The sequence below is a fragment of the Mobula birostris genome, chromosome 14 (assembly GCF_030028105.1).
Source record: "Mobula birostris isolate sMobBir1 chromosome 14, sMobBir1.hap1, whole genome shotgun sequence".
Lineage (NCBI taxonomy): Eukaryota > Metazoa > Chordata > Chondrichthyes > Myliobatiformes > Myliobatidae > Mobula > Mobula birostris.
In genome coordinates, this window is record NC_092383.1 from 46,268,056 (window position 1) to 46,283,899 (window position 15,844).

The 15,844-nt window shown below is 41.5% G+C and overlaps 1 protein-coding gene across 4 annotated transcripts in view; it reads right to left on the bottom strand.

Moving 5' to 3' along the window:
• LOC140209874 (protein unc-13 homolog C-like) overlaps positions 1-15,844 on the bottom strand; it is a 923,018-nt gene that overhangs the window by 876,757 nt on the left and 30,417 nt on the right. For 3 of the 4 annotated variants that reach the window (XM_072278476.1, XM_072278475.1, XM_072278477.1), the window contains one exon: positions 10,425-10,454. In XM_072278476.1, coding sequence (XP_072134577.1) covers positions 10,425-10,454 — 30 coding nt within the window. Of the gene's footprint in view, positions 1-10,424; positions 10,455-15,844 lie in introns of those variants that run through there. The other variant, XM_072278479.1, reaches the window with a different exon arrangement.

Below are 15,844 nucleotides of genomic sequence, written 5' to 3' on the forward strand. Positions count from 1 at the left end.
AATCTGCAGATACGGGAAATCCAAGCAACACACTCAAAATGCTGGAGGAACTCAGCAGACCGGGCAGCATCTATGGAAAAGAGTACAGTCAATGTTTCGGCCCGAGACCCTTCAGCAGACCTGGAGAAAAAAAGTTAAGGAGTGGAGTTAAAAAAATAACTCTCTTCCTCATCTTTTCTTCTCTCCAGCCCTGCTGAAGGGTCTTGGCCTGGAAGATTGACTGTGCTCTTTTCTATAGATGCTGCCTGCTGAGTTCCTCCAGCATTTTGTGTGTGGAGCCTGTCTGCTATCCTGCCTGGCATTCCCACTGTTCTAATTGCACAATAAGAAACAAACAAGAAAGTAACCAGAACTTTACCACAAGACATAGGAGCAGAAGTAGGCCACTCAGTCCATCAAGTCTGTCATTCCAGTCTAGCTGATTTATTACCCCTCTCAGCCCCATTATCCTGCCTTCTCCCCGTAAATTTCAATACCTTAAATAAGAATTTATCAATATCCACTTTAAATATACCCAATGAGTTGGTCTCCACAGCTGTCAGTGGTAATGTATTCCACAAATTCACAACCCTCTGGTTAAACAAATTCCTCCTGTTCTGAAGGGTTGTCTTTCTAATCCAAGACTGTGCCCCCTGGTCCTAGACTCTCCCACTCTAGGAAACACCTTTCTCCATGACCTTTCAATGTTCAATAGGTTTCAATGAGACCACCTCCCATCCCTCCACAATTCATCTAAGCTCCAGCAAGTACAGATCCAGAGCCAAACACTCATCATACATTAACTCTTTCATTCCTGGAATCATTCTCATGGCACCTCCTCTAGACTCTCTCCAATGCCAGCACATCTCTTCTTAGGTAAGGGACCCAAAACTGCTCACAATATAACCAATGTCTTATAAATTATCAATGCCTCATTACATCCTTGCTTTTATATTCTATTGCCTTTATTCCTAACTAAGTGCATGAGCATACACTTCTATCACGTAACACTTCTTTGCACAAGTCCTCTGCAGTCTCCTTGCTTCCTCAATACTACCCAACCCTCTATCCACCTTCGTGCCATTCGCAAAATTGGCCACAAATTTTGCCAATTCTGTCATCCAAATTATTGTCATACAAAATGAAAAGCAGTCCTGAAACAGACTCATGTCAAACACCACTATTCACTGAGAGCTAATCAGAAAAGGCTGCCTTTATTGCTATTCTTTGCCTCCTGCCAGTCAGCCAGTCCTCTATCCATGCAAATACCTTCCCTGTAATGCCATGGGCTCTCATCTCATTTAACAGCCTCATAAGTGGCACCTTGTCAAAGGCCTTCTGAAAATCTACCGTCTCCTTTGTCTATCCTTCCTCAAAGAATTCCAACAGATTTGCCAAGCAAGATTTCACCTTAAAAAAACTATGCTGACTTCAGCCTATTTTATCATGTTCCTCCAAGTACCTCATCCTTCATGTTAAGGAACCAAAATCTCTTCCTTCATGTTAAGGAACTGGAGTTTCAGCTCGATGACCTTCGGCTTGTTAGGGAAAGCGAAACAGTGATAGACAGGACCTACTGGGAGGTCGACACCCCAAGGCTGCAGGAGACATACAAATGAGTGACTGCCAGGAGAGAGAATGGAGAACATTAAATAGAGGAGAGCACCCCTGTGGCCATCCCTCTCAAGAATAAGTACTCCATTTTGAGTACTGCTGGAGGTGGGGAAGGAAGAAATAACTAACCTGGGGGAAGTAACAGCAACCATACCTCTGGCACTGAGTTCAGCCCTGTAGCTCAAAAGGGTAGGGAACAGAAGAGGATGGCAGCAGTAATAGGGGATTCTATAGTTCGGGGGACAAACGGGTGATTCAGTGGACGCGAAAAAGCCTCCTAGTTGCCAGGGTCCATGAGGTTTCTGAATGTGTTCACAATATCCTGAAAAGGGAGGGTAAGCAGCCAGAAGTGGCGGTATATATTGGTACCAACAACATTGGCAGAAAAAGGGAGGAGGTCCTGAAAACAGAATATAAGGAGTTAGGAAGGAAGCTGAGAAGCAGGACCTCAAGGGTAGTAATCTCTGGATTGCTGCCTGTGCCATGCAATATTGAGGACAGGAATAGAATAAGGTGACAGATAAATGCAAGACTGGAGAAGGGCGTAGGGATTCAGATTTCTAGATAATTGGGACCTCTTCTGCGACAAGTGGGACCTGTACAAAAGGGAGGGATTGCACTTGAATCCAAGGGAAACCAATATTCTTGCAGGCAGCACACACCAAAGTTGCTGGTGAATGCTGCAGGCCAGGCAGCATCTCTAGGAAGAGGTACAGTCACTGTTTTGGGCCAAGACCCTTCGTCAGGACTAACTGAAGGAAGAGCTAGTAAGAGATTTGAAAGTGGGAGGGGGAGAGGGAGATCCAAAATGATAGGAGAAGACAGGAGGGGGAGGGATGGAGCCAAGAGCTGGACAGTTGATTGGCAAAAGGGATAAGAGAGGATCATGGGACAGGAGGCCCAGGGAGAAGGAAAAGGGGGAGGGGAGGAAAACCCAGAGGATGGGCAAGGGGTATAGTGAGAGGGACAGAGGAAGAAACAGGAGAGAGAGAGAGAGAGAGAGAGAGAAAAAAATGTGTGTATATAAATAAATAATGGATGGGGTCGAGGGGAAGGTGGGGCATTAGCGGAAGTTAGAGAAGTCAATGTTCATGCCATCAGGTTGGAGGCTACCCAGATGGAATATAAGGTGTTGCTCCTCCAACCTGAGTGTGACTTCATCTTTACAGTAGAAGAGGCCGTGGATAGACATATCAGAATGGGAATGGAATATGGAATTAAAATGTGTGGCCACTGGGAGATCCTGCTTTCTCTGGCGGACAGAGCATAGGTGTTCAGCAAAACGATCTCCCAGTCTGTGTCGGGTCTCGCCAATATATAGAAGGCCACATCGGGACCACCGGACGCAGTATATCACCTCAGTCGACTCACAGGTGAAGTGTTGCCTCACCTGGAAGGACTGTCTGGGGCCCTGAATGGTGGTAATAGAGAAAGTGTAAGGGCATGTGTAGCACTTGTTCCGCTTACAAGGATAAGTGACGGGGGGAGATCAGTGGAAAGGGTTGGGGAGGGGGACGAATGGACAAGGGAGTCGCGTAGGGAGCGGTCCCTGCGTAAAGCGGGGGGGGGGGTGGGAGGAAAAGATGTGCTTAGTGGTGGGATCCTGTTGGAGGTGGCGGAAGTTACTAAGAATAACATGTTGGACCCAGAGGCTGGTGGGGTGGTAGGTGAGGACCAGGGGAACCCAATTCCTAGTGGGGTGACGGAAGGATGACGAGACCTGAAGCAGACTGGGAGATCGTTTTGCTGAACACCTACATTCTGTCCACCAGAGAAAGCAGGATCTCCCAGTGGCCACACATTTTAATTCCACATTCCATTCCCATTCTGATATATCCATCCACGGCCTCCCCTACTGTAAAGATGAAGCCACACTCAGTTTGGAGGAACAACACCTTATATTCCGTCTGGGTAGCCTCCAACCTGATGGCATGAATATTGACTTCTCTAACTTCCGCTAATGCCCCACCTCCTCCTCGTACCCCATCCGTTACTTATTTATATACACACATTCTTTCTCTCTCTTCCTCCTTTTTCTCCCTCTGTCCCTCTCACTATACCCCTTGCCCATCCTCTGGGTTTTTCACCCCCCCTCCCCCTTTTCCTTCTCCCTGGGCCTCCTGTCTCATGATCTTCTCATATCCCTTTTGCCAATCACCTGTCTAGCTCTTGGCTCCATCCCTCCCCCTCCTGTCTTCTCCTATTATTTTGGATCTCCCCCTCCCCCTCCCACTTTCAAATCTCTTACTAACTCCTCCTTCAGTTAGTCATGATGAAGGGTCTCAGTCCGAAACGTCGACTGTACCTCTTCCTAGAGATGCTGCCTGGCCTGCTGCGTTCACCAGCAACTTTGATGGGTGTTGCTTGAATTTCCAGCATCTGCAGAATTCCTCGTGTTCTTGCAGGCAGGTTTACTACAGCTGTTGGGAGTAGGTTAAACTAATATGGTGGGAGATGGGAACAAGTATGATAGAGTTGAGGATGAGCCAGCAGGTTTACAAGTAGATGATGGATGCAATATGAAAGTGAGGAAGGACAAGCCAATTACTGGGTACAAATGCAGACAGAGCTGAGTTAAATTATACCACAGAAGCAAAATTCAAAAGGGCAAAGAGTGCAGTACTGAAGGTGCTGTATTTAAATGCATGTAGCGTTCAAAGTAAGGTGAATGAACTCGTGGCGCAATTGGAGATTAGGCAATATGACGTTGTGGGCATCACTGAGTTGTGGCTGAAAGGTGGTCATAGTTGGGAGCTTAACATCAGAGGATATACTTTGTATCGAAAGGGCAGGCAGGAAGGCATAGGTGTGGCAAGAGATGGTCTTGCATCTTTCGAAAGTGGTGACAAAGGGTCAGAGAATGTTGAATCTTTGTGGGTGAAGTTAAACTACAAGGGTAAAAAAACTATTATGGGAATCATATATAGGCCTCCAAATATTATCTGAAACTAGAACTAAAGGTCTTCAGTTAAAGGTAAAAGGTGAAATGTGTAAGGAGAACATGAGGGGGAGCTTCTTCACTCGGAGTGTGGTGAGAGTATAGAATGAGCTGCCAGCAGAACTGGTGGATGGGGTTTTGACTGCAACATTTAAGAGAAAATTGGATAAGTACATGAATAGGCAGTGTAGGCTGTCATCCAGATGCAGTTCGATGGGAGTAGGGAAAGTAATGGTTGGCCGAAGGACCCATCTCTGTGCTGTAGCTTTCTATGACAAAATTATGAGACAAGAATATTTGCTAGCTTATGAAATAACTTCATCCATATGAACAGCATAAAAATAATGGGAAAGCACAAGGCTCCAAACATAATCAGCTGTAGAGACCAAACTGTATTTCACTAAACAGTGACTATTGTAAAACCACCAAAAGCCAATAGTCTGAACTAGAGGCAACAGAAAATATTAATCGAGATGAACAAAGGTTATTCCAAAACCTCCAAAAAGGGTTGAGCTCAAGTCTTGCTTTTTCCTCATTAGTTTATACTTTAGAACCCAAAAAAACTGGGCCGGCTGGTGACGCAATGACATTGGCGCTGGACCCAGAAGTGGAGATTCCCAGGTTCAAAACCAGTCGGGTCCGCTCCCGAGTACACTTTCCATTCGTGCCCGGTTAAGTGTCGAGATTGCAACTCGATCTCGTAAAATAACGGGAAAAATACTGCAAAAATGTCTGTGTGAGGAGTGGCTCGCCACACAGTTTTCCTCTCACTCCATGCCTTGTAAAAGCCATGAAAAAGACATCATCACGAACGGACGCACGCACACACAGATGCACACGCACAGGCGTGCATGCACACAGGTACACGCCAAAAAAACCCCAAAAAAACTGAATTGAAGAGTGATGATCACTTGTAGAATTCTCAAATCTTCAAAAAGACTTCCTTAGAGACTATCCATGAGAGAGAATACAAGGGATAAAGGCAGAGATTTCATAGGAATCATTAGGCCGTTTACTGCATTATCCACTACCAAAGTGGTTTCTTATACACGGAGGTTTGAAAGATCAAAGCAAATTTTTTTTTAAAAAGTAGATTATTGAACTAAATGGGGCTTGTGCTCATGGCTGAGTAGAGCAGAGGGATAAAGAAGAAAGCCAAAAGGGCAAGTTAAAGAATAAAAATAAAATGAAGTCAGTGAGTAAAAGTAGAGCAGTACACAAGATGCTGGAGGATCTCAGAAAGTCAGACATCATCCATAGAGAAAAATGGACAAATGATTCAGGTTGAATCCCTTCATCTCCAGTCTGAAAGAGAAGATTAGAAACCAGTATAAAGTGGTGAGACTAACCACAAATTAGAAGAACACCACTTCATATTCTGCCAAGGTAAATTAGTAAATTGCTACCCCTCTGTCCCTTTCTCACCCTGACCTATTCAGTGGATCAAGCAGCAAGTAATATGTGGAGCCAGGTGTGATAGGCAAATGGAGAATGGAAGAGTGGAAATGGCAACTAAAGCTGGGAGCTGCTAAATGGAAGCAAAAGGCTAATGATAATGGAATCAGGTACAGGAAGGTGGAGCATGGAATCAAGGGAGAGAACGAGGGTGGACAAACGAGAATAGTGGGGAAAGGGAACCAATGGGAGAAGAGTGTGGGTGATGAGATGAAATGGATAAGGGTGATAGGGGCTAGAGTATAGCAAGAACTAGATAGATCAGTAACAGAAGGAAGAGGAACAGAGGGATAGTAATTTACTAATTGCTGGAGAACACAATGTTCTTGCTGTTAGGCTGTAGACTACTCAGGCAGAATATGAAATGCTGTTCCTCTAATTTGTGCTTAGCCTCACCACGGTAGTGAAGGTTGCCAAGGACAGATATCTTGGTGCGGCAATGAGGAGAGGAATTAAAATAGCTAGCAACTCAAAGCATCAGACAGTCACAGGTATCTCATCAGGAGCACCAAATGCAGTAAATAGGACTAAAAGGGTTCTTTATGGCCCTGGATAGTGGTTGGGAAAGATGTTTAGGGATAGCTGTTACTCCTCTTTAAGAGTTTTAAGAACAGGTGTTACTTGTAGGGGAAAGTGCAAGGGGAAGGAGAAGAATTGTTTTCAAATAGAATGCCTGGGACCAGAAGACAGGTGCTGGGTCGCCGATGGTTTGACATCTATATAAATAATTTGGATGAAATGTAGGTGGCATAAAGTTTGTGGATAAGATCAAAACTGGGGGCGTAGCAGACAGCGAAGATTTTCTAAGTTTACAGCAGCACGTAGATAGTGGGAAAATAGACCAAACTGGCAGATGTCATTTAACTTGGACAAGTGTGACGCTATCCCAGAACAGGACTTTCATGGTAAGTGGCAGGGTTGTAGAAAAGTGTGTTGCCACTTTCAGGGAACTAAGTACTTGTGTCTCTGTTCCTCAACACAGATACTTGGAGATACACATACAGTTACTCTAAAGTGGTCACATAGTGACAAAGAAGGTGGTTTTTATGCTTGCCTTCAAAGTACGTAACACTGAGTACAAGAGTTGGCACTCCATGTTACAGCTACACAAGATACCAGTGAGACCAAACCTAGCCACTTAGCTGTAGGAAGGATGTAGTTAAGCAGCAAAGTGTATACGAAAGATTCACAAGGTCGTTAACGGAACAGCGTCTTGAGTTTATAAGGAAAGAATGAATACACTAGGCTGGTGTCCCTGGTGCGAAGGAGTTTGACGGGTGATTATATACATATTTATAAAATCATGAGGGGCATAGATAAGGTCAATGATCATAACCTCTTCTCCAGGGCAAGACATTCCAACAGAAGGTAGTGGTTACATGGAAAAAGCTGCCAGAGGAAGTGTTAGAAAAGGTACAACTGCAGCATTTAAAATACGTTTAATTAGGTTCAGGGATAGGAAAGGATTAGAGGAACATGGGCCAAATACAGGGAAACAGGATCATCTCAAGTACGCAATTTGGTGACATGGACAGGCTGAGCTGAATAACTGAAAGCAAAATAGATGCAATGAAGAAAACACAAAAGTTTAAGTAGCATAGAGCAAAGGAGAGGGTGGAATAACGGTAGGCACCAAAACTGAAGTCAATCCTTGAAATCAGCATATCCCACATGACAAAAGCTGCAATACTGCGCAAGGGTCTATATACCTAGGGTGTCAAAGACTTGCATAGTACTGCATTTGTCAACCTGGAGCACAGAGTGAGTTTGTAAACCTGGTGGGAGCAAAGGATGATGGGAATAGCGAGGGTGGAGCACCGCGGGAGGGGTGTGGGGCAGGCAGCAGAGGAGTGACAGAGTGGGTGATGGTGCGGGTGAAGATACATACATCCCTGAAACACCAGGCAAGTTCATTTGATTTCAAACAAGTGGCTTACTGATCACTACAGAATGTCTCTCTGATGCTCCCCTCTCCCTGGTCCTTCCCACTCTCAGTCCACAACAGAGACCCCTATCAGAATCAGTTTTATAATCACTTATTCATAAACTTGTTTTTTTTTTTTGAGGCAGTATAGTGCAATACATAAAATTACCACAGTACTATTATACACTAAAATTTAATTGAAGGTAGCAAATTATAAATGTAATCAATAACAGGCATTAAGTAATCTTATATGTAGCCCAAATTAAAAAAGGTTTTTAGACCAGTCTAGTGCATCTCAGTTGGTAGAATATTCCAGATTTTTGGTGCATAACAGCAAAGGGCCACATCACCAGTTCTAATATGCTTGGCTCTAGGAACACTAAGCAAACTAAAATTTGTGGATCTAAGATTATGATTAGGGATCTACAGGAATAGAAACTTCAAAATATACAGAACAGCTAGATTACTCAGAGCCTTATAAGCAATTGTGTAATTTTTTTTTAATTGTCACTAAAGGACACAGGCAGCCAGTGTAATGATGCCAAAACCAGTCAAATTCTTGCTGCAGCATTTTGACCAAGCTGCAACTGAAATACATCTTTCTAAGACAGTCCTGAAAAGTGCATTACAGTAGTCTAATCAGCTAAATGCCAAACTGTGCATCATTTTTTTTTGCATCTTGAGCTGTTTTAAGAAAAGGAACTCTTGCAAAGTTCCTTAAATGAAAGAATGCATGGTGAATTACATGATCAATATGCGATTTGAAATTTAGCTCAGAATCAGTAATAATGCCCAAATTCTTTACCTCTAGCTTGCTTTGAAAGACCAGATGATAAAGTTTATTTCTAAAATTCACACTTTTTTTTTTTATTGCTACCAATAACCAAATTTTTGGGGTTTTTTTCTTATTTAGTTTAAGGAAATTCAATCTCATCCATTCTGTTCAAACTCATCCCGCAGATGGCAGGAGAAGACAGCGGCGCGACGCAGCGCGTGTGGCCTCTCCGGTGAAATGATATCGTATTTGTTAAATAGGGGGCCGTGCACAATTCTGATTTGATAGAGACAGACGTGAAAAGCATGGAGGAACATCTGGAGAAACTTCTGAAATGCCCGGTTCGCTGCCGCTGCTACTGTGCGATCAAGAATCTCCGGAGGGTAGGCCCCAAATCCTCGGCTTTGCCTGTTGCTGGCGGCTGGGGCTGGGGTTGAAGAGCTCCACAAAGATGGTGCTCGGTGTCGGAGGCTCAAAGTTTTCAGACGACTCAGAGTCGGACTGTGGTCAGGTGCTTCCAGGATGCTGCACCGACAAGTTTGCGGCGCTGGAAATCTTATGGCAGGAAGAGTTTTCTTCCTTCTCCCATCTGCGTGAGATCATGGGACTTTCGAGAGACTTTGAACTATTTTTTACCATGCCCATGGCCTGTTCTTCATCAAGTTACAGTATTGCTTGCACTGTTGTAACTATATGTTATAATTGTGGTTTTTGTCAGTTTTTCAGTATTGGTCTGTCTTGTGTTTCTGTGATATCACACTGGAGGAACATCGTATCATTTCTTAATGCATGCATCACTAAATGACAATAAAAGAGGACTGCGTGTCCTCATAACCTAATCTATAATACTAGTAAGCTGCCAGACCAGAGGGTTGAGAGCATTCATGGTCATCTGGCAAGTACCTTACAAACATCTACTTGATTGGCTTATCCTCATCTCCAAGAAACTAATTGGTACAATAACACACAAAATACTAGAGAAACTAGCAGGTGAGGTGAGGTGAGAACTATGGAAAGGAATAAAGATTTGATGTTTCAGGCTGACAGCCTTCATCAGGACTCCTTGTAATTGACACAAGTCTCCCCATAAAGGTGTCTGATTTAAATTTATTCTTTTCAACATCACTGGTAATAGCCAATATTTATATCCCCATTTGGAGATTCTTCAGGTACAAAGATGAATAATGATTTATTTGCTGTGATCAGTAAGTTTGAGAGAGTCGGTATATTATTCACCAGGGCAACATGCAAAATGTTTATGTCTGGATGGATTGTAATCACCATTGCAATACCATTCTCAATAACAGATTATTGAATCATCACATGATTCTTTGCTGACCTATACTAAATGAACCACAATTAACATTAATTTAAAATGCAACCTACTAATGGCTTTAGGCAAATCCATTTAAAAAGATTATTTCACACACACCCATGTCTTGGATCATGAAGAGTCAAATGTTCAATATAATTTATTCCCCAAAGACAATAGTTCATATTTCAAATAAATCATTTCCTGAATAATGTTTATGTCAACTTCACTTCGTATGATGCCACTGATTAAATACTGATTATTTTCAAATCATTAGACCACCTACGTCACACAGATAAAACTTCCATTAGGAAATGCAATGAATTTGGGTTTTCAACAAACAGCAAAAATCTGTATGTATGTATGTATTTACTTATTAATTAATTAAAGGTATCACTTGAGAAAGATGGATAAAGCAAGATCTTACCTGATAGTCCATGCAGTTTTCCTTGTTTAACTAAATAAAAGTAAAAAAACTGTCAGTGGGCTAAACACACTGAACATACACATTTATTCATTCTAATGCAATTAAATGGCTAAACATCCATTAGTAATAGCTTTCCACTAGAATTCAGATATCAGTTGCATATTAGTAAGATTTTAAAAAATTACAAAATCATTATGTTTTTCATTCAATTAGAATTGAGGGAGCCTTAATCCAGTTTCAAACAGTACTTGATCTTTTCACTTTCAATTTTTTTATTGATTTAAAAGAATAAGGATAAATACAAACCAGGAGAGGCTATCTCAAATACATATTTCAATAATAATACAAAGAAAGGAGTATACACTGTCCAAATCATATATAGTATTAAGCTAATATAAAGAGAAAAGAGAACCACTTCTCTTAACAGTTCATGGAAAAAAAAATTCAAAATTTTCCATTATTGAGAAAAAAAAGCACACTAAGCTAACCTAAAACAAAAACAAAAGGAGACTGGGCAGTCCATTTTGAGGATACAGTTTAAAAAAGGGAAAAATCCTTCTGATCAAATCTAAAAATTTGCAGAGAAAAAATAATTAACTGAAAAAGTAATAAGAATTACATCATATCAAAATATTGAATAAAAGGTTGCCAAGTTTTCTCAAATTTAAAAGATGTATCAAACATCCAACTATTTATTTTCTCCAAACTTAAACAAGACATAATGGAGGAGAGACAAAAAAATACAGTAGGTGGATTGGGATCCTTCCAGTACGATAGAATAGCTCTCCTAGCCAATGAAGTTGAGAAAGCTATCATGCGTTCAGCGGAAGCAGAAACGTTTCCTGCTTCTGTTAGAAGAACCCCAAAGATTGCCGTAAGTGAATAAGGTTGTAGGTCCAGGCCTATGACTTTTGATAATGTTCTAGAAACATCTCTCCAAAAGTTATTTAACTTCATGCAGGACTAAAACATACGAGTTAAAGTGGCCACCTCAGTGTTGCATCTATCACAGGTAGGATTTATATTAGAAAAAAATATGCGCTAGTTTATCTTTGGACGTGAACTGAATCAAGGAGTGACGGTCACAAATAGATGAATTATTAACTAAATGACAAATTTTATTCCATTGATTATCTAAACGTGATTCTTGAAGTTCCAGTTCCCAAGCACGTTTAACCTTATCATTAGACATCATTCGTAAATTCAATAGCCATTTATATATGATGGCTATCAATACTTTTTGGAATGGTTAAGCTGAAAGATAACATCTATCATATTTGGTAAATGAGCAAATGAGTAATTCAGTAACAAATCACGATTCTATATCCTCTGGGAATCTCCCAAAAATTTTTCATAAGGCATCAATCTCGTTGATCCCTAAAAAAGGAAAAGCTCTATCTGAATGTGCCTCCTTATTGAATGTGGGGACTATAAAATTCTCTCCAAGATTCTGGCTAATAGGCTTGAGAATATTTTACCTACTGTTATTTCAAATGATCAAACTGAAGTTATTAAAAACAGGCATTCACATTTTAATATTCGAAGATTGTTAAATATTATTTATTCTCCTTCAGTTAAAGAATCTGAATGTATTGTCTCTCTCGATGCAGAGAAAGCCTTTAATAGGGTGGAATGGCCTTATTTATTTCAGGTTTTGGAAAGATTTAATTTTGGTCCCGGATTTATTTCCTGGATCAAACTGATCTATCAAGCCCCGATGGCTGCGGTTATAACTAACAATCAAAAATCTCCTTATTTTAGATTACATAGAGGAATCCGTTAGGGTTGTCCTCTTAGTCCTTTATTATTTAATTTCGCTTTAGAACCATTTGCTATTGCTCTTAGGGATTCCAACTCTGTTCAGTTATTAAGAGAGAGGATAAAGTACATAAGGTTTCGCTGTATGCAGATGATTTATTAGTTTACATTTCAGACCCAAAGAAATCTATCCCTTCTATTATCTATATTTACTGAATTTCGTACTTTCTCTGGATACAAATTAAATTTACATAAAAGTGAATTATTTCCTATTAATATCTATCGGATCAATATGATCTAATACCTTTTAATCTTGCTAAAAATTATTTTACCTATTTTTTAAAATTACTAAAAATTTTAAAGATTTATATAAATATAAATTTTCTCCCTTTAATTGAATATACACAACAAACGCTTTCCAAATGGTCGCCTATGATGATGTCGTTAATTGGTCGAACAAATGCTATAAAAATGACAATTTTACCAAAATTTTTATTCACGTTTCAAGCTGTTCCATCCTTTGCCCCGAAAACGTTTTTTGACAGAATAGATTCTATGATCTTATCATATATCTGGAATAATAAAAGCTCCAGAGTAAGTAAACTTTTATTGAAAAAATTTTAAAAAGATGGTGGCTTGGCCTTACCAAACTTTAGACTCTATTACTGGGCAATTATATTACTTTCTGGATTCACTGTATAGATATGCAGGACTGTCCTTCATAACTGGACTTGGAGAAGAACTCAATAAAGGGGTTCTCTTTGGCTTCTTTGCTGGGAACTCCTCTTCCCTTTTTGTTTTCTAAGGTTGGTAGACAAGGTCTTAGTCCCATTGTTAGACATACATTAAAAATTTGGTTTCAGTTTCGCAGATCTTTTGACTTAAATAACTTTCTTTCCAGTAATATCCATTTTAATTATTTTTTTAAACCATCAATTTTAGACAAGGCCTTTTTAACATGGAAAACTAAAGGAATAATAACTTTTCTAGATCTGTTTTTAGAGGATTGTTTAATGTCTTCCTCTCAGCTAATGGACAAATATGATTTATCTAATGCCCAATTTTTTAGATATTTACAAGTTCGGAGTTTTTTTTTTAAACGTGATTTGTTACCCTATTTGATCTTTTTATACTGGTGCTAGCTTGTGACCTCGTACACAAAACTCATTTCCAATTGGCTTCAAGTGATATAAAATTGTGAAAGATACTCCAGTAATATGTCAGGTACTTTAATATGATAATTCTGAATGGAAGGAATTATAATGGCTGGATTTAGACAGATGTATAAAAGCAAAATGGTTTATTGATATGGGCAAATGAAAATAATAAGTACATATGACCACTGCCATCCTGTCATTTCCTTTCAATATCATTGAAGTCCAGAACCAATGTGATGTGGATGATGTAACAGCATCTCAAAGTCACTTGTAAAAATTCCTAAGCACAATACAAATAAGCATCAAATAACCAAATAAGATTAAAAATGGTCTAATTCTTCGAGTTTCACCTGTTACGTAACTAGCTGAGTTTACAACTCTCTGCAATCTATTGATATGATACAGTGCATTGGAGCCTCCATACCTGCTGGGGATGCAATCAGTCAGAATGCTTTTAACCATACTGTTGAAATTTGTTAAGAGCTTTTTTTTCCCCCCATGAGTAATCTTCCTCCCCATGAGTAATCTACTCAAGCTCCAAATCAAGTAGAGCCACTGACGTCTCTTCCTCCTTATTGCATCAATGTGTTGGACACAGGATAAATCATCTGAAATATTGATGCCCAGGAACTTGAAACTGCTTAACCTTTCCAGCATTGGCACCTCAACGAGGGACTGGAGTATGTTTTCCCCCCTTCTCCTTCATGAAATCCATGCTTTGCTCTCAACTCCCTCCGCACGAATCCTAACCTTAGTATTAAACCCACCGATAAGGGGGGGGTGCTGTTGCAGTCTGGCATACTGACCTCTACTTTGCTGAGGCACAGCGACAACTCATGGATACCTCCTCCTATTTACCCTTCGATTGTGACCCCACTAAGGAGCACCAGGCCATTGTCTCGCACACCATCACCAACTTTATCCGCTCAGGGGATCTCCCATCCACTGCTACCAACCTTATAGTTCCCATACCTCACACTTCCCGTTTCTACCTCCTACCCAAGATCCACAAACCTGCCTGCCCTGGCAGACCTATTGTCTCAGCTTGCTCCTGCCCCACCAAACTCGTTTCTGCATACCTCGACACAGTTTTAACTCCCCTTATTCAATCCCTTCCAACCTATGTTTGTGACATTTCTCACGCTCTTCAACTTTTCGATGATTTCAAATTCCCCGGCCCCCACCGCTTTATTTTCACCATGGATGTCCAGTCCCCATATACTTCATATCCCCCATCAGGAAGATCTCAAAGCTCTCCGCTTCTTTTTGGATTCCAGACCAAACCAGTTCCCCTCTACCACCACTCTCCTCCATCTAGCGGAATTAGTCCTTACTCTTCATAATTTCTCCTTTGGCTCCTCCCACTTCCTACAAACTAAAGGTGTAGCTGTGGGCACCCATATGGATCCTAGCTATGCCTGCCTTTTTGTTGGCTTTGAGAAACAATCTATGTTCCAAACCTATTCTGGTATCTATCCCCCACTTTTCCTTCACTACATCGACAACTGCACTGGCGCTGCTTCCTGCACGCATGCTGAGCTCGTTGACTTCATTAACTTTCCCTCCAACTTTCACCTGCCCTCAAGTTTACCTGGCCCATTTCCGACACCTCCCTCCCCTTTCTAGAGCTTTCTGTCTATCACTGGAGACAGCTTATCTACTGATGTCTACTATAAGCCTAGTGACTCTCACAGCTAACTGGACTATTCCTCTTCTCACCCTGTCTCTTGCAAAAATACCATCCCCTTCTCGCAATTCCTCCGTCTCCGCCGCATCTGCTCTCAGGATGAGGCTTTTCATTCCAGGACGAGGGAGATGTCCTCCTTTTTTTTATATAAAAAGAAAGGGGCTTCCCTTCCTCCATCAACTCTGCTCTCAAACGCATCTCCCCCATTTCACGCACATCTGCTCTCACTCCATCCTCCCGCCACCCCACTAGGAATAGGGTTCCCCTGGTCCTCACCTACCATCCCACCAGCCTCCGGGTCCAACATATTATTCTCCGTAACTTCCGCCACCTCCAACGGGATCCCACCACTAAGCACAACTTTCTCTCCCACCCCCCCTGCTTTACGCAGGGACCGCTCCCTACGCGACTCCCTTGTCCATTCGTCCCCCTCCCCATCCCTTTCCACTGATCTCCCTCCTGTCACTTATCCTTGTAAGCGGAACAAGTGCTACACATGCCCTTACACTTCCTGCCTTACCACCATTCAGGGCCCCAGACAGTCCTTCCAGGTGAGGCAACACTTCACCTGTGAGTCGGCTGAGGTGATATACTGCGTCCGGTGCTCCCGATGTGGCCTTCTACATATTGGCAAGACCCGATGCAGACTGGAAGATCATTTTGCTGAACATCTACGCTCTGTCCGTCAGAGAAAGCAGGATCTCCCAGTGGCCACACATTTTAATTCCACATCCCATTCCCATTCTGATATGTCTATCCACGGCCTCCTCTACTGTAAAGATGAAGCCACACTCAGGTTGGAGGAACAACACCTTATA